This window comes from Nannospalax galili, unplaced genomic scaffold (assembly GCF_000622305.1).
Source record: "Nannospalax galili isolate Female #2095 unplaced genomic scaffold, S.galili_v1.0 scaffold944, whole genome shotgun sequence".
NCBI classification, from domain to species: domain Eukaryota; kingdom Metazoa; phylum Chordata; class Mammalia; order Rodentia; family Spalacidae; genus Nannospalax; species Nannospalax galili.
This window is the reverse complement of record NW_008352899.1, coordinates 2,917,845-2,937,657: the sequence shown is the minus strand read 5'-3', so window position 1 is coordinate 2,937,657 and position 19,813 is coordinate 2,917,845. Positions and strand designations below refer to the sequence as shown.

General features: G+C 40.0%; 1 protein-coding gene across 7 annotated transcripts in view; it reads right to left on the bottom strand.

The window, feature by feature from the left end:
- The window catches only part of Macf1 (microtubule actin crosslinking factor 1), a 389,588-nt gene that overhangs the window by 103,965 nt on the left and 265,810 nt on the right, over positions 1 to 19,813 (bottom strand). For 6 of the 7 annotated variants that reach the window (XM_029554606.1, XM_029554605.1, XM_029554607.1 and 3 more), the window contains 8 exons: positions 19,079 to 19,396; positions 16,820 to 16,986; positions 14,261 to 14,417; positions 10,676 to 10,793; positions 4,537 to 4,599; positions 3,514 to 3,755; positions 2,595 to 2,724; positions 1,007 to 1,206 (listed from right to left, as the gene is read on the bottom strand). In XM_029554606.1, coding sequence (XP_029410466.1) covers positions 1,007 to 1,206; positions 2,595 to 2,724; positions 3,514 to 3,755; positions 4,537 to 4,599; positions 10,676 to 10,793; positions 14,261 to 14,417; positions 16,820 to 16,986; positions 19,079 to 19,396 — 1,395 coding nt within the window. The remainder of the gene's footprint in view (positions 1 to 1,006; positions 1,207 to 2,594; positions 2,725 to 3,513; positions 3,756 to 4,536; positions 4,600 to 10,675; positions 10,794 to 14,260; positions 14,418 to 16,819; positions 16,987 to 19,078; positions 19,397 to 19,813) is intronic. The other variant, XM_008850248.3, reaches the window with a different exon arrangement.

The following is a 19,813-nucleotide window of genomic DNA, read 5'->3' as shown; positions in this document are numbered from 1 at the left end:
CCTACTTGCAAAGAATACACTTATATACATTAAAAAAAAAAAACACACACACACACACACACACACACACACACACACACAAAACACATGGCACTTAATGATAATGCAATAGTTTTATCATCATTTTAAAATTAACTAATGAATATATTAAAAATTACTGATTTAATAAAGTAAACATCAGTGGATGAATACAGACTCTTTAAGATTCTCAATCATTAAAAAAATTTTTTTGATTTACTTTATGTGTACAAATGTTATGCTTGCATGTATGTAGGTATACCCATGTTGTGCAATGTCCACAGAGGTCAGAAGAGGGCATCCAATCACCTGAAACTGTGGTTATAGATGGTTGTTAGCCATGTGGGTGCTGGGATTTGAACCTGGGTCTTCTGCAAAAGCAACCAGTCCTCTTAACCACTGAGCCATCTCTCTAGCCCTGATTCTCAATAATTTTTGAGTAAAACAAAAACAAAAACAAAAAAATACAACAACAACAACCAGGCAACCACTGGATTAGACCAGAATTCGTAAGTAGATTAATTAGGGCACAATAATTATTTGGATGCAAGGATTGAAAGAAAGGGTTCCTTCAAAAATTATTCTTATGTCTGATCTTAGAGAACTTGATGGGAGGGAAGAAGAAATGGAACATGTTTGGGAAAAGAAGTAGAAGAAGGAAAAGTTTCTAGGAAAGGCTTGATTGGAAAAAGACGTAATTTTGACTAACATGAATTTCTATGACATTAGGCACTTAATCAACTTTTTTGAAATCTGAGCAGCAGAAAATCTTTAAGTAAAGCCAGTAGATATAACTGTATTAATAATAGAGTTATGAACTATTTATTACTTGACAGGCATCTTGATAAACACTTCACAAATATCTCATCAAAACTGAGCAAAGTGAACCTCATCTTGAGTCATAATGAAATCCTCTTGCTGGGTTTAACATTCAAACCCAGTTTCATGTTACTTGTCTTTGCTCTAAGCATTAAGTTACATTGTTCACCTGGACCTGCTGCTTCTGTGCATTCAACATATTGGGGTCAATGGACAGGGGCCCCAGAACTCCCATCATCAGTTCCTTCTCCATCAGCCAGGGTCGGAGCTGGGATTCTGCAGCCTGGAAGCAGGCCAGATGGCCTGCAGATTCCTCTAGCTGCTTTTGACGAGCTACAGTAACCTCGGTGGCCCTTTCCCACCGGGAATCTGTTGAGAGGAAATGAGAGAATGCAGTCTCATCAGCAATTGGCCTGGTCCCTAAGTTATGTTCTAATATACTACAGGAAATGACCTAAGAGCCATTATTTAACGTTTTTAAAAATTAAAAATAACCTTTAAAAACTTTTTCATGCTGGGCATGGTGGCGCACGCCTGTAGTCCCAGCACTTGGGAGGCAGAGGTAGGCGGATCTCTGTGAGTTCAAGGCCAGCCTGGTCTACATAGTGAGTTCCAGGATAGTTGGGGCTACAGGGAGACCCTGCTTCAAAAAGACCAAAAAAAAAAAACCAAAAAAATTTTCATTAAACACAATTTTATATCTTCAATTAGGCTGGTAGTTAAAAAAGCTACATGTGATAAAACTGTACAGAATACATGTAAAATTTATTTCATATATTATTATTTTCTTGTTTTGTTTTGTTTTTTTGAGACAGGGTCTCCCTGTAGCCCCAGCTGTCCTGGAACTCACTATGTAGACCAGGCTGGCCTTGAACTCACAGAGATCCGCCTGCCTCTGCCTCCCGAGTGCTGGGATTAAAGGCGTGCGCCACCATGCCTGGCTTCATATATTATTTTTAAAAAATATTTTATTATTTTAATTTTATGTGTATGCATGTATTGCCTGAATATAATACATGTAAGTGCACCCGTGTCGTGCCATGCCCTCAGAGGTCAGAAGAGGCTGTCGGATCCCCTGGGACTGGAGTTATGGACAGTTGTTAGCTGCCACGTGGGTGCTGAGATTCGAACTGGGTCTTCTGCAAGAACAACCAGTGTTCTTAACCACTGAGCCATCTCTCCAGCCTGAGCTTTAAAATTTTTAGTCTTTGTCTGAAGTTATGATGCAAAAAAATTTTTGAGTCAAATATTTACTCTAGCCGGGTGTGGTGGTGCATGCCTTTAATTCCAGCAGTTGAGAGGCAGAGGCAGGCAGATGATCTCTGTGAGTTTGAGGCCAGCCTGGTCTAGCTGAAGTTACAAGGAGATGCTGTCTCAAAAAGACCAAAAAAAAAAAAAAACAAAAAAAACCTCTCAAATATTTACTCTACATTACTTGTAGTTAAATATTATGAACTTATAACTTAATCTCTTTATTAGATTATTTCCCATTTTCATCTTTATACTAAATACTCTCAAGTTTTTTTTTTTTTATTAGAGTCAGTATGAACTGTCCTAGAAAGCCAGATTTCTGTTGAGTTAAATTTCTAAAATTTTTCCCTATTCAGGCCATTCTCTGGTCCTACATAGATGGGCCTCCCGCTTGTTTGCTAAGTTTAACTGAAAAGTAATTCCAACTTTATAAGCTGTGCTGAGATTTTCTATTTGCTCTGGAGACAAGAAACTTAATGAACGAAAGATACCCTGTGACAACTTACTGAGTTCCTCTTTCATTTTCTTCCAGTTTTCTGCTTCTTCCGAGTTGGGATATGTCCCTAGTAATCCAGCCAGGGCTTCCTTCACTTTTTGGATTTGGGGGGAATTCTGCTCCAATTCAGCCAGGAAAGCCTAACAGAAAGTATATCATACGTGCCTTGAGATTTTAGGGAGGAAATAAAGCTGTGAGTGTGGTGGAAATGACTGGAAGACTGTGTCGGAATTATCAACTGTTCTGACCCCGTGTATGGCTTGTCCCATGATCTTAGCATATTTAAGCACTTTGCTTCAATGTGAACTTTAAAACTAGATAGTAGGATTTGTATCCAAGTACAATGTATCAATGGAACCTAATTAAGTAGGAATGGTCACTTCTTACTAACTAGAAGTACCAAGATATGATGACAGCAATGTTTCAGTAATTGAAAAAGATGACAGGTAATGTTCAATTGGAATATTAAAAATTTGAAAAATTTCTCACAGAAATTTCTATGTTCTCAAATTTTCTGACTTTTTCCTTGGTCCACATTTCAATCTTAAGAATAAATTCATATTCACAACTTTTTAGATCCCTCTAAGAGTTGCAAAGATGCTTTAATGAGAAAGGCTTGGCTGTCCTGTAGTACCACATGGAAAAGGAGACCTTATTCTCAAGGGGGAAGGGGGCTATCCTCTTTCTGCAAATATATGCAGTTTTGATTCTGAATCTGATTTATAATAATTTATCATTTCATAGGTAACAAAAATTCTCTAGGAGACTTGAGGCATGTTAAAATTTTAAGTGCCAAAAATACTGCCCATAACAATCTGGGAAGTTGATCACACATCTCAGGGTCAGGTCCCTAGGCTGGGGCAGGAATACTAGTACAAGAGTTCCTTTCTCTTGCTGTTGGGATGCAGTTTATTAGGCAAACACCATACCTTATTAGATTCAGCTTGGGCTTTCACTGTTTCTGTCTTGGTTGGAGATAAAGAGGTATCCATGGCTTGAAGAACTTCTTCTTTTGATTCTAGCCACTGCAGTACTGAGTTGGCCTCTTTCTGAACCTTCTCCATTTTGCTGAGGACAGTCTGAAGGCTTTCCTGGCGATCTCGAAGCACTTCCCCCAGTTTGTCATACTTCGAGTTTATATCAGATATGTCACACTGGATCTCTGTCAGATCTATTATCACAGAAACAGCAATCAGATTGGAAATACCTCTCCTTTTGGTTTGTCACTCCTAAATGACTTGTCAGGATTAAGCATCTCTCCTCCTTCTAGTCAAATAGTGATTATTTTCCTCAAAATCACATCAAAGTTCTCGTTTAACTACACAGAGTTCTCATTAATGTGCTTTCTGGCTCTGGCATTATATACTCAGATATATGCCTTAAAGTGCTAAATAAACACAGGAAGAACAAAATCAAGGCAGCAAAAGTAAGAAGGCAACATTAGCATTCTGTTGGGATTAATGGGTTTGGAATATTCTTCTGCTCCCTCTTCTCCAAACTACTGAGACCATTCCAGCTAGGAGACAGGAGTAGACTGGCTTTTTCTTTGTTTTAAGAGAGGGTCTCCTATAGCCATGGCCAACCAAAGCCTGAATGCCTGATCCTCTTGCCTCTACCTCCCAAGTGCTGGGATTACAGGCCAGTTCCATTACATCTGGCTTTAAAATAGCCTTTTTATAATTCAAGTTTCACATGTATTTGCTTCAAGGTCTTTCCTAATTGGCCTTATCTGGCAGCTTAGTCTGTTTCATCAGTACCTTTAGTTCTGAGGATGCCAGTCTATTTAGCCTATAGCAAACAAACATGGAGACAGAACAGTTGCCCCTCTCCAGATTTTCACCTCAGGCCCTTCCTGGCAGCAGTTACTCCACACATATTGAAAAACATAGAGGCAAACATGAATACTGTTCTACACACCCAACAAAGAGGCACTGTTGACATGGCATTCTCACCTTTGCAGGTGTGGTATCCGTTTACACTGCCTATAGAGCTTCCTACAGAGGGCAGTATGGAACCTGAGCAGAAGGACAGGGAGACAAACAAGGCAAGACCAACGTGTTAGGAATACATGTAGGCACAGCAGTTCTTTGGCTCTCATTTTAAGCTTGAGTATCAGGAAGTTAACACAGCACAAGACAACATACTCATGGAAAGAGACAGGTCATTTTAGCTGCCAGGCAACCAAGTGTGACTTTCAGCTCCTCCGCAGTAATGAATTTTTTTTTTTTTTTTTTTGTCTTTTTGAGACAGGGTCTCCCTGTAGCCCCAGCTGGCCTGGAACTTACTATGTAGACCAGTCTGGCCTTGAAATCACAGAGATCTGCCTGCCTCTGCCTCCCAAGTACTGGGATTAAAGGAGTGTACCATCACACCCCCTGAAGTAATGATTCTTAATCCTATTTTAGAGGGAATAAAAATCCTTGTTAAATCTCCAACTTGGATTCTTTAGAACCATTCCTAATCTTGTGACTTGGGTATATTTAAAATAAATAAGTCTTTTAAATGGTATCTGACACATTTTGGAATAAAGATTTATAATAAAACCAAAAAAAGTTGCTTTTAATATCAGTGTCTTTCGTTGTGATAAAAATAAAAAATAGGTACAATTAGGAACATAAAAAGTAGCGTTACTATAGAGCCCTTATCACATTGTTTCTATAGGAAGATTCCTTATTTTCCCTTTCTTTTTTTCTTTGGTCTTTTTGAGGCAGGGTCTCCCTGTAGACCGAGCTGGCCTAGAACCCACTATGTAGACCAGGCTGGCCTTGAACTCACAGAGTGCTCCTGCCTGCCTCTGCCTCCAGAGTGCTAGGATTAAAGGCTTGTGCCACCATGCCTGGCCTTATTTTCCCTTTCATGACTACTTTTGGCTCCACTTCCTCAACCAGAAAACAAATTTGAGGCACTGATAAAAGTGGCTCATTGACATTCTCGAGATTCTACTTTGGACCTTTGCTTCTGTTAACTGCCACAATTTCACCTATATTCACCTCAAGTTGCTTCCTTTTATTTTGGGGGTGTTTCTAAGTTAAGTAAAAATTGGGCTATGAAATTGTTAGGATTACAGAAATCAGAACTATTCATGACATAATGTTATATTAAAAGAATAGAATCAGACTGGGATTTTAGCTCAGTGGCAAAACACTTGCTTAGCATGGCAGGCCCTGGGTTTGATCCCTAGCACTGAAAAAAAAGAAAAACATAAAAAAGGGCAAGAGAAAGAATAAAGCTCTTGTGTGCACTGCTTGAACTGTACAAAATGTCATATTAAGGTTAATTTAAAGTTGTTGGAGTGGTAATTGTGATCTTTAAATATTAACATTACATTTTCAATGGACTAGTAATGTGAAGAAATCCCTAGCTGAGACAATCACTAACTCAGCGTGTAAGCTGCAATATGGAGCAACCCCAGAGAGAGCAAGCAGCTCCAAACATCAGTGACAGGTCTGTGTAGGTGTATTTAAGCTTATTTTTGAGTGCCATTAATTGTAACAATTATAGCTTTCCACTAGTATTCAATTATACCTGTATAGGAACACTCCAGCATACTACTGTACAAAGGAAACAGCTACAACACATGAAGAATACATTATATAACATGACAGAACAGGTATTTGTATTAAAAAAAGACTGAACAGATCTTCCTCAGGGCGAAATTGTGTAACCATAGCATTCTAAACATTTCAGGGTCATGCTCTGAAGGGGCTAGAGGGATGGCTCAGCAGTTAAGAGCACTGACTGCTCTTGCAGAGGACCCGGGTTTGATTCCCATCACCCACATGGCGGCTTCGAACTGTCCTTAACTCCAGTTCCAAGGGAATCTGAAGCCGTCTTCTGACCTCTGTGGCATTGCACAAAACAGGTGCACTCACACGCATGCAGGCAATACACTTATTAAAAAAAAATAATAATAATAAAGGACGGGCAGCATGCCTTTAATCCCAGCACTGGGGAGGCAGAGGCAGGCGGATCTCTGTGAGTTCAAGGCCAGCCTGGTCTACATAGTGGGTTCCAGGACAGCTGAGGCTACAGGGAGACCCTGTCTCAAAAAGACCAAAAATAAATAAATAAATAAATAAATATAATATTAAAAAAAATAAAGAAAAAGAAATAGCTCTTGTCTTTAATATCAGTTTTAGGTGTCTTCTGTGCTTAAGGAAAAAATTATTTTATTGTATTTTTTAGTGGCTTATCTTGGAAATAATGAATTCTTAAAAACATCACTTTTAAGTTACTATGAAATGAAATAATATTCTAACATTATAAAGTAAACTGTTAAAAGCATTTGCCATCATCTGTAACTACATGCCCATGTGAACCACAGTTTCAGGATATGATATGAAATAAAATTTGTAAGTAGATCATATTGTGAAGCTGTCATCAATAATCCCTCCTTTAAAAATTTTTCATATTCATTAAGATAGACCCAAGATTCTCACTTACACATTTCATAAAAGATAAATACTGAACTTATAAGGGAAAATCTATGTCAACAGTATTTTTTATTTATGTAGTGAGGGTCAATATGAGATTTATTTGTGTATAAATGTGTGTGGGGGGTGTGCCATGGCTCAGGTGTGGAGGAAAGAGGACAACTTGCAGGAGTCAGTTCTCTCCTTTTACCACATGGGTTTTCAGGTAGGCAAGTTTGGCAGCAAGAGTCCTTACCCACTGAGCCATCTGGCTGGCCCAAGATTATTTTTTAAATTCTACAGCTGAGTACATGCCTAGCATACATGAGGCCCTGGGCTCATTCCCAAGCATGCCACCCCCCTCCCCGCAACCCAAAACAAACAAACAAAACAAAACCAATCAAACAAAAATCCCAACTAAGGTGCTTTAAAAAGTATGAAAAATTATTGCTTTAGACCAAGAGTCATCAACTCATAGCCCAATGGACAAATATGGAACTTTGTTTAATTTTATATATAGTTTTATTGGAACACAGAAATACCCAATAATTTATACATTGTACATGGCTGCTTTTGCACCATAGTGGTAGAAGCATATAATAATGGCAGAAACTACATGGCCTGCAAGCTTTTTTACTATCTGGCTATTTATAGAAAAAGACCATGGACTCCTAATTTACTCACATGCTAATAATTCATTAACGTAGAAGTTTATGTATTACAGTACAGCTTCTTTTTGTTGTTACTGAGAAAAGCTCATGTAGTCTAGCCTGATCTCAAACTCACTAGGTAGGTAGGTGAGGATAACCTTGAATTACTGATTCTCTTGTCTCTACCTTCTAATTGCTGGTACACGCATGTACCACTATGCGGTCTCAGCAACTTTCCTGTAAGCAGCCCACATCTACACTTGATGTTTTACTTTCCATGAATCTGGGAGAAGCCCATATCCATGCTCTTGGGTGTATCTTATGTCTTCTGAATTCCTTTTTCTTATAACCCTTGTGATTACACCCACATTAAAAATATATATTTATTAAACCCCATGTGCTGACAGCTTCAGTTGTCAACTTGACACACCTGGGTAGAGGGACTCTCAATTGAGGAACTGCTTCCATTGGATTGGCCTATGGCCATGTCTGTGGGGCATTTTCTTGATTACTGGGTGATATGGGAGGGACCAGCCCATTGTGGGCAGTGCCACTCCTGGGGAGGTGGTCCAGTGTTATATAAGAAAGCAGGCTGAGCACAGGCCAGGGAAGCAAGCCAGAAAGCAGTGTTCCTCGACAGCCCGTGCTTCATTTCCTGCCTCCAGGTTCCAGTTCTGAATTCCTACCCTGACTTACCTCAGTGATGAACTGTGACCTGGGAGATGTAAGATAAAATAAATCCTTTCCTATCTAAGTTGGTTTTTGTCAATGTTTTTGTCACTGCGGTAGAAAGTAACTAACAACAATTCTGCATCTATTAAAAAAATATATATATAGGGCCAGGCGTGGTGGAACACGCCTTTAATCCCAGCACTTGCAAGGCAGAGGCAGGCAGATCTTTGTGAGTTCAAGGCCAGCCTGGTCTACATAGTGAGTTCCAGGACAGCTGGAGTTACAGGGAGACCCTGTCTCAAAAAGACAAAACATATATATATATGTATGTATATGTATATGTATATGTATATGTATATAAAAGCAACAACAACAATCACAACAAAACTGTCGGTCCATGTTGGGTTGCAAAAATTTGAAATCAGTAAAAGGTTTCTAAATGCACCAACCAAAAATTAATTCAAAATCAAACAAGTAATGAATCTGAAGTGTTTGCGGCAGTGCTTGCTTGTACATAGAAGAGCTTTACCAAAGTGTTAGTTCTAAACACATAACAGGCCCATTTTGCACTGCATATGCCATCGTGGCAAGCAATGCCAATAAATGTGCTTTGAAAACCGTGACTCAGCATTGAGGCTACTGTATGTTACAGATTGGAGTACTTTTACTGTATATATAAAGTTTACTGTTTCTATAGAAACATAATGGTTTATGGGCTGGAGAGATGGCTCAGTGATTAAGAGCACGGGCTGCTCTTGCAGAGGACCCAGGTTGGATCACCAGCACATGGTGATCACATGGCACCTAAGAACCATCTGTAATTTCAGTTCCAGGGGATCTGACATCTTCTTTTGACCTCCACAGGCATTGCACGACACGGGCACACTTACATACAGGCAATACACTCATACATATAAAATAAAAATAAAATATTTTTTAAAAAGAAACATAATAGTTTAATTATAGAAAACAAAAATTTTTTGTTTGTTTGTTTTTGAAACAGGGTCTCACTATGTAGCCCTAACTGGCCTGGAACTTACTATGTAGACCAAGCTGGTCTCCTAAGTGCTGGGATTATAGATATGTACAATTTAAATATTCCTCAGCATGTATCAAATTTGGCACATATTTGGATTGTATTGTGCTAAGATGCTGGATCTAAATTTTTCAATACATTTATTTATTGAAAAGATTTTACCCTTAACTGCTGAGCCATCTCTCTAGCCTTCTCCTTAATTTGTTTTTATTTTTATTTATTTATTTTCTTGTCTTTTTGAGTCAGGGTCTCCCTGCAGCCCCAGCTGGCCTGGAACTCACTATTTAGACCAGGCTGGCCTCAAACTCACAGAGATCCTCCTGCCTCTGCCTCCCAAGTGCTGGGATTAAAGGCATGTACACCATGCCCAGATAAAAAGATTTATTTTTAATTATGTGTATATGTGTGTGTCTGTATATGGGAATATACATGTGTGAGTCCAGGTACCTGTGGATTCCAGAAGAAGGCATTGGATCTCCTGGAGCTGGAGTTACAGGCAGTTGTGAGCCACCTAATGTGGGTGTGGGGAACCAAACTCAGGTTCTCTGGAAGAGCAATACATGCTCTTAACAACTGAGCCATCTCTCCATCACCGTATTTATGTATTTATGTATGTATGTATGTATGTATGTATGTATCTATCTATCTATCTATCTATCTATCTATCACCTATCATCTATCTATTTATTTTTGTCTTTTTGAGACAGGGTGTCCTTGTAGCCCCAGCTGTCCTGGAACTCACTATGTAGACCAGGCTGGCCTCGAACTCACAAAGATCCGCCTGCCTCTGCCTCCCAAGTGCTGGGATTAAAGGAGTGCACCACCATGCCTGGCCCACATTTATTTATTTATTGTGTGAGTGCGAGCATATACATGCTATAGCACATGTATGGAGGTCAGAAGACAACTTGTATAAGTCGGTTCTCTCTGGTGGAAAGTACCTTTACCTATTGAGCCAACTTGCTGGCCCAGACTGCTGAATTTGGGCTTTGGTTTTTTTTTTCGGTCTTTTTGAGACAGGGTCTCCCTGTAGCCCCAGCTGACCTGGAACTTGCTATGTAGACCAGGCTGGCCTCAAACTCACAGAGATCTGCCTGCCTCTGCCTCCCCAGTGCTGGCATTAAAGGTGTGCACCACCACGCCTGGCTGTTTGTTTTTTTTTTAAGACAGGGTCCCACAGGTCTCACTCTCTATCCCTGGCTGGCCTTGAACTTGCTATGTAGACCAGGTTAGCCTTGATCTCACAGGATTTTAATAAAAAAGACATCTCTGAAGCAAAGGATAGTGTGTATTCACTACACTTTGAAGAATCTGTACTCACCTGTCTTGGCTTGGGAATCAGGTGCTGTGATCTCCATGATGAGATTTTCTAGAGAAGTGCCCTTGCAATTGATTTCTTCCACTAGAATTCTTTTACTTGCCCAGTCATCTAGGAGACTCTGTTAAAAGAACAAAATTGCTAACTGTAACATCTGTGGGCCTCTTCCTCATCAAGTGGGACAGCTGTTCTAGATATAGTCCCTAACTTTTGGGCATGCCTTAAGAAACTATCCTCATATATTCAGCCATTCTGAAATCCTGGTGTAGTAAGTCAAGGAATGGGAGAGTGATAGTCTGGAATTTTCAGAACCTTCTCCTTCATTTGTTCATGCATTAAATATTTATTAGAACGTACTATAGATTAGGCACCATGCCAAACACTGGAGATACAACACAGAACAAATAGGATAACATGGTTCTTTTATTTATTTATTTATTTATTATTATTATTATTTTTTAGTTTTTATGAGAGTCTCATGTATTCCAGGCTGCCCTTGTATTCCTGGACCATCCTACAAGGTAGACAACCACTCCTGGTTGTTGTTTACTTTTTGTTTAAGGAAGGGTCTCACTATGTAGTCCAGACTGACCTATTGATGCTCCAGCATTAGACTACTGAGTACTAATATTAGAGGAATGAGTTACCACACATGATTTTATGACACAGTTCCTAAAACTAAGAGTTTGGGTTATCAGTTGCATTATATAATAACTGTTATGGAAGCACATCTAATTGCCTACAGGGAGGGAAGCTCTGAGTTAAGACAACAGTTTGCCAGGTGAATAAAATCATCATATGTGAAAAGGAGAGAGGAAATAACTAGAGAACAAATGAGGAACTAGATATTGAAGTGTACAGAAATGTAGACTGATAGGCTACTCTTTACATTTATCAGGGGAAGCTTATGTTGGATTTGAGACAGGGCTCAATCACAGAAAGCCACTAGGAAATAACAGCATCAGCTCTAAGACAAAAGTATCAGGTCATGCTAAGTCTCAAAGATGAGATAGCCTGCCACAGAAATAAGCATTACTCATTTCAAAGCAGGCATATCTCTTAGCCTACCTTGTTCTACAATAATATGACAATTTGCTTAGCTTGACTTTGATTCTAAGCTATAAAGTAGATGCAGAGAAAGACACAGAACCATCAGTATCTAACAAGCTCATATGATCTAACCTCAAATCAACCACAATCTCTGCAAGTTAAATCTTTCATTAATCTTTTTTTTTTCTTGGTCTTTTTAAGACAGGGTCTCCCTGAACTTATTATGTAGACTAGGCTGGCCTCGATTTCCCAGAGATCCACCTGCCTCTCCTCCCCAGTGCTGGGATTAAAGGTATGTCCACATATGGCTCATTAATCATTCTTTTTTTTAAAAAAAAATGATTATTTTTATTTCTACGTGCATTTTTGTTTTCATGTGTACTGCCTGCATGTGTATGATGAGTGCGCCTGTGTTGTGCAATGCCCACAGAGTCAGTAGGCTGTGTCTGTGTCTGACACTCCTGGAACTGTAGTTATGGACAGCTGTTAGCCACCATGTGGGTGCTGGGTATTGAATCTGAGTCCTCTGCAAGAGCAGCTGGTGCTCTCTAACCGCAGAGCCATCTCTCCAGCCCTCATCAGTCATTCATTTCTTTAAAAATTTCATTTATTATTTTCATTTTATGTGTATGCATGTATTGCCTGCATGTAGGTAAGTGTACCCATGTCATGCAATGCCCATGGGGGACAGAAGAGGCTGCTGGATCCCCTGGGACTGGAGTTATGGACAATTGTTAGCTGCCATGTGGGTGCTGGGATTCGAACCCAGGTCTTCTACAAGAACAACCAGTGTTCTTAACTGCTGAGCCATCTCTCCAGCCCCATTAATCATTCTTGATTATTAAGGGTCATAGCCCTAAAATAATGTGTTGACATGTAGGATATCTAAAAAATCCAGGGAAATCTGGTGACATCTGTTGGACACCATGTGAACAATGACTGCTAAGCTGTTTGGATCTGAATACTCAGTATGTGGAATTATTAGGTTGTATTAGGTTACTGTGGGGAAGGGAAACTTGAGAAGTCCTGAAAATCTTCTTGAAACACTAAAGACATAATGAACTCAGAATTGAGCAACTTTCTCTTTGTTATTCCAACAGCAAATGCTCTTGACATTCATTCTACGAAAGTATGGATGTAAGAATTCTTTCCTTACACCAGATTTAGATGAGGCAATTTCAATAGAAAGAAACATGTTGGAGTATGAGCAGAGGCTGGATGACTATCAATCAAAGATAGTACAAAAAGGGACTGGAGAGATGGCTCAACAGTTAAGTGCTTGCAGCTCTGTGATTGCAGAGGCCCAGGTTCAATTCCCCACAACCACATGGTAGCTAACAATTTTAAGTCCAGTTCCAGGGGATCTGATGCCCATGTCTGGCCTCTGTGGCCAATGCATGACAAGGGTGCACTTCATCTAGGCAAAACACTCATACACACAAAATAATTAATATATTAAAAAAATACAACAAGGGATTCTGTAGAGGTTGAAGGATTGGTCTCAGCCTTGAAGGTACCTTCCAACCATTTGTTTCTAACTTTTCCTTTATTAGCCAGAGTAGTATCCAGTTCTTTTGCTCTAGTTTCCTAGACCCCATGTCTGCTCAATTGCAAGCATGTAGCTGTCTCAATAATGAATACTAATAATTCTTAAGCTCACAATCATAGTGTAAGCATCTCAAGAACTGGGAATTACTAATTGTTTCTATGCTTCTTTTTTTTTTTTGTCTTTTTGAGATAGGGTCTCCTTGTAGCCCCAGGTTGGCCTTGAACTCATAGAGATTCGCCTGCTTCTGCCTCCCTAGTGCTGGAATTAAAAGCGTGCACCACCAAGCCCGGCCCTTTATGATGTATTTTTAAGTACTTATAATAGCATGAGCAGTATTTAACAAATTAGTGCTGGTTTTCTGAGAATATTTCATGTAGCCCAGGATGGCCTCAAATATGTAGCTGAGGCTAGCCTAAACTGTTGATCTTACTGCTTCTACTTCAAAAGTTTTGGGATTAGAGGCATGTACCACCAGGTCTGGCCTCTTTTTTTTTGGTCTTTTTTGAGACAGAGTCTCCCTGTAGCCCCAGCTGTCCTGGAACTCACTATGTAGACCAGGCTGGCCTTGAACTCATAGAGATCCGCCTGCCTCTGCTTCCCAAGTGCTGGGATTAAAGGCATGCATCACCATGCCTGGCTTTTTTTTTTTTTTTAAATCTTTTTGAGACAGGATCTCCCTGTAGCCCCAGCTGGCCTGGAACTCATTATGTAGACCAGGCTGGCCTTGAACTCAGAAATCCGCCTGCCTCTGCAGGAACTAAAGACATTTGCCACCACACCTGGCCTCGCTTTGGTTTTAAAATAGGAAATTTTACTGTGCTAGGTTCTGTGTATGGATGTATGGAATCACATGAAGAGAGGAATTTCTATTGTGATGCATACAAATTAGATTTTTCATGCTACTTTCCTACCACAGCCAGAGTTCCATTTGTATAAACTTCCAAACTACTTTCTAGCCAGATTCCTGGGGGACCCTTTTGTTTACCTACCTTTAAGTGTTCAATGTGCCTTTCCGACTCTTTAGCACTCATGAAAGCCTCTGCAGGTAGAATATGCCCTTCAGTTTCTTTCAGCCATTTTTGGAAGGTCTTAATCAGCTTCCGGAATTCATCCAACTTTTCCTGGCAAGATGAAGCATCTTTCTCTCTGTCAACAACAAAGACATTTTGTTACTTGCCAGACTAAGCTTTATAAAATGGACTGAAACTAAGCTCATTCTGGGACTCTAGGCATCAATTTCCTAACACAGCCCTTCTTCTCAAAGCAAGTTTGGCTGTATAACCACATACAATGTAGAAGAGCATCAAACTCAAGCATCTATTGCCCTTGTTTGGACATTTCTGGGGAAAGAAGTCTTTAATCTTACTCTAGGCTAAAGTGAAAGTGAGAAAACTAAAGGGAGCCTGCTATTTAGATCCTATGATACAGCGGAAAGAATGCTGGCTTTGGATTTCCAATCCAGCTCTGTTACATTTCAGGTATTTGACTCTTTCAAGACCCAATTCAAGTGCTGAATCTAAGGCCCACAGAAGTTAGATGATTGGCACTAGGCCACTCATGCCCATACATAAAATGAATCAAGAAGTGAGGTTTGGAGATGTCACATCTATTGGAGACCAAGCCAGAGGTCCTGGTTTCTCAGGTGGCTACAAGACCTTCCGCATCAAAGAGGAAAAACAAAGCCTTCTTAGCCTTTGTCCTCAACCTCTCCATTAAATAACCCACTGCTATTTATTTAGGTTTGGGCTGTTCTTAATTTTTAATATTTGTTTCTTCTTTGTTTTAAAAAAAATTTTTTTTTTGGTCTTTTTGAGACAGGGTCTCCCTGTAGCCCCAGCTGTCCTGGAACTCACTATGTAGACCAGGTTGGCCTTGAACTCAGAGATCTGCCTGCCTCTGCCTCCTGAGTGCTGGGATTAAAGGTGTGTGCCACCACGCACAGCTAAAATATTTTATGTGTGTGTTTTGCCTACATGTATGTAAGTGTACCATGTGCATGCAATGCCTATGGAGGCCAGAAGGTGTCAGATCCCCCATAACTGAAGTTACAGATGGTGGGTTAGTGCCATGTGTGTGCTGGAACTGAAGCCAGGTCTTCAGTGTTCTAAGTGCTCTTAACTTCTAAGTCAACTCTCCAGTCTCCCCTCCCCCCTTTTTTTTTGAGACAGAGTCTCCCTGTAGCCCCAGCTATGTAGACCAGGCTGGCTTCAGTCTTACAGAGATCTGCCTGCCTCTGCCTCCTGAGTGCTAGGATTAAAGGCATGTACCATCATGCCCAACCTATGCTGGCTTCAAACTCCTGATCTTCCTGTTTCCATATCCTGAGAGCTAGGATTATAAGTGTGTTCCATTACATCTGGCTCTAAGTGTTGGTTTGTGAAACCATTTTCTTCTAGTTATCAAGAATATATTTACATCTTAAACTAAGATAAGAGGTCTTGGGGCTAGAGAGATGGCTCAGTGGTTAAGAGCACCGGCTGTTTCAGTCATTGAGGGTGACTGCAAGAGTTGATGTAGAGGATGCCTGCCAGCCAGAGGAGGAAGTCCTAGATAGATGCAGAAGAATGCTCATCAGGTGGGAGCTAACACAGGGTGAGGACAATGGGAGATACAGTCAAAAAGTAGGATCTTGGGTTGGAGATCTCAGGCTGGAGAACAGCACTGGGTATTCTTGCAGAAGATACAAATTCAAATCCCAGCACCCACAAGGCAGCTAACAACCATTCATAACTCCAGTTCCAGGGGATCTGAGACCTTCTTCTGTCCTTTGAGGGCATTGCACGACACAGGTGCATGAACACACATCCAGACATAACACTCATACACATAAAAAAATAAAAATAAGTAAATCTCTCTGTAACTCCAGTTCCAGGGGATCTGATGGTCTCTTCTGTACTCCGAGGGCATTGCACGACACGGGTGCACTTACCTACATGCAGGCACTACATGCATACACATAAAATAAAGAAAATAAGTAAAAAAAAAAGTAAATAAAAAAATTTTTTTTAAAGATAAGAGATCTTATTTATGATCATAAACCTATGTAAAGCTTGTAATGGGGACTCATGACTTCAATAGTAAACTAAAATTAGTATTTGACATACGTTCTTCTGTTTGTGATAAAAGAAGAACCTACACATTTCTCTAAAATAACAACTTAATATTGTTTAAAAGAGCATTGGGACTATGAATACAATTCTTAATCATTCCTCAGAAGCCTCCTGTAATTTTCCTCCTTATTTTAAATTCTGTCATAATCCTACTTGTTATGTCAAATTTGTTCTGTTGCTTCAGGTGACCTGGGTATTTGGTTGTAGAGATCAAGAACTCACCCTGGGGCTGAGAAGAATCATTTGTACTAGAAATCGGTAAGCATCAAGTGGATTGGGGAGCTTGCCTAAAGGAGGCACTTTCTGACTTCCTATGTATGGCTCAGTAGCAGAGTTATGGATGCCATTTGTTTTAGTAAAGGAGGAAGAGAAGATCATTTCATCCAATAGTGAGAGAGGAACAGTTTCATAACAATGGCCAACCCAGGTGAACACTACCTTTCTTGAACTGTCTTCTGCAGCTCTGTGAAATCCTTTTTGAGATTCTGTATCTTGTCCTGGTGCTGGGACAGGTCCAGTGCAAAGCCACAAGAGCCCAGTGCAGTAAGTAGCTGCTCAAGAGTGTCTAAGTTCTCCTGTTGGTCTTCCATTTCCAAAGTGAGCACCTGTTGAACACATTAAAGACAATATATTAAATGATATGATCCTTTTTATTATTTTATATTTGTGTGTGTATATATATGCTGTGTTATATGTGTGTGCATGTTCGTGTGAGTGAAGGTGTGCACATGCCAGTGTGCATGTGGAGGTCATGGGACCTCTACCGCAGGTCCTTGCTTTTCACCTTGTTTGAGACACGGTCTTTCTGTTGTTGTTCCCTGCTGAGGATGTCAGGCTAGCCCGAGAGCTTCCAGGGATTCTCTTTTCTTTGCCTCCCATCACGTTGTAGAAGTACTGGGATTACAAAAGCACACTACCGTGTCCAGCTTTACATGCAAAAATGCACCAAAACCCTCCAATTTTATTTAATGTGTTGTGGCCAAAATACTAGTGTAGTTCCAAAACTCTTATACATGTATTGTAGGATAAAGGAAATACATGGGACAGCTGGAAACTAGGGCTCTCCATACAGGAAAGCAAGATACAAATGTGGAATGGAGGAAGAATCCTATAGTATTGAGTTTTATTGGATAATTGATATGCTTCCATGAAACATGAATATTTTCCTAATGATATCTGGTGACAGGACCTAGAAGCAATGAAATACCTGTATATCATTTAGTGTCCAGATTTTGGTATCTAATTGTCATGTCCTATCAAAAGTAAATCTTCATGGGGAAAATAGATGATTTCAGGTATGGGATATGAAAATCAGAAGTTACTCACAGGTTAATAGGGACATGTCAAAAAGACATAGGAGACAGCTTAAAAGAGGTCCTACTGACCAACCTTGGGGAAACTTCTGTATATCATAAAAAATAATGGATATAATCCCAGTGTGGTAGCGCACGCCTTTAATCCCAGTACTTGGGAGGCAGAGGCAAGTGGATCTTTGTGAGTTCAAGACCAGTCTGGTCTATATAGCGAGTTCCAGGATAGCTGGGGCTACAGAGAGACCCTGTCTCAAAAAGACCAAAAAAAAAAAAAATGGATATAGCTCATAATCAAACTGTCTCTCCCTGATACTCTTATAATAAAAGTATCAGTAAATCTAGCAAAGTGTATACTATTATGTATTGAGGCATTCCTTCTACTTCACTACAAGGTTTGAAATTATTCAAAACCGAAAAATTTAGAAAATAAGACAAAAGATCCCACTTGGAAAATGGAAAAAAGAAAACTGGATAATTGGATAGGGCTCGTTAGATGGCTCAGCAGGTAAAGGTGCTTGCTGCCAAGCATGTGTTCAAATATATACACAAACACAAAATAAATGTTAAAAAAAAAAAAAGCTGAATAACTCAAGACAATGATGTAGGAATGGATGCTGAGGTTCTACATGTGGAATGGGGGTTGATGTAGCCATTCTAGAGCTCAGATTGACCACTACTTACAAGTCACACATATAAGTAATGCTATGACTCAGTAATTACACTCTGAGGTAGTTAATGCTTTTTACCTAGTATTTCTAGCTATGTCCCTTCTAGATACATTGTAGGATTACATTTCCCAACATCTTCTAAATTTTGACATGGATATCTGCTTGCTTTTAAAAAACTTTTTTGGGGGCTGCTTTAAAAAAATGTGTATGCCTGCATGTATGTAAGGGAATCCATGCAATGCAATGCCTGTGGAGGCCAGAAAAGGGTGCTAGGTCCCTAGGAACTAGAGGTACAGACAGTTAACTGCCCTGTGGGTGCTAGGAACTGAACCTGGGTCCTCTAGAAGAGTAGCCACAGCTCTTGACCACTGAGCCATCTCTCTAGCACCAAAAGGCGCTTTGACTAATGAAAGGCAAATGGCTATGCTGTACACTCCTCCTTTCATAGCAGATCATGAAGGCACATGTCTGGATGAGGTCTCTATCAACCTGCATATGTCAAAGATGAGCTGAATGCACCTGCTGATCTGGGATTAACCTCTACGTAGTATGAGTGAAAAAAAAATCTAGACTGTGTTTTTCAAAAATAGATAATTTCTAAGATAATGCAGGTAAAGCTTCCAGTATATTGACTAACAAAGTTTGTGCTCAGTAAATGCTGTTTTTCTCTTTGCCCTTCCTTTTATTCTGACAAAATGACAGGTACCCATCCTCACCTGGATCTGCTGGGAGAAATGTGCAATATCTTGATCGGGCTGATTCCCAGAGGCCAACATTCGACTTTTGTTTTCCACAAACTGCTGCAGCTTGTTGGAGAGCTGCTCAAACATCTCTGCCTGGGGCAGGAGCTTCTTTAGGTTGCTCTCCCTTTCTTGCTGCTGGAGCTGGAGCTGCTCGAAGCGCTGGCTCACCTCTGCCAGTTTGCCCTGCAGTACTGATGCTGTGGTGCTGTCAGCCGTCTCCATGAATCGAGTGACCATCTCATGGGTGGCTTCCAAGCTGCTCTTTTGCCGAGCAATGTCCTGCTTTAGTTTCTGTTATCAAGAACAAGTCTGATTTTGGCTTACTTCCAAGATATCTGGGTCACAAATTAATAACTTTGTAGTAACTCCATTTATAAGATTAGAGGACTATAACTGAGCCTGTGGAATGCTACATAGTTCATCCCTTTAATTCTCTACCCATTCCACGAAATTATTTTCCTTTCCACACTTTTGCTTTGGCTCAACAGTAGTTTGGAAATTGGGGAGAAATATCTTTTTTCCATCTTTTTTGTGGTACTTGGAAGTGAACGCAGGATCTTATGCACATTGATTATGTGTTCTATCACTGAGCTAAACTCCCAGTTCCTATGGTAGAAATATTTTTACATGAACTAGTTATCACCTCTAAATCTTATTAGAAGATTCGTGGACATGAATTTTTCCCGTTACTTTTTCTTGCTTTGGTCT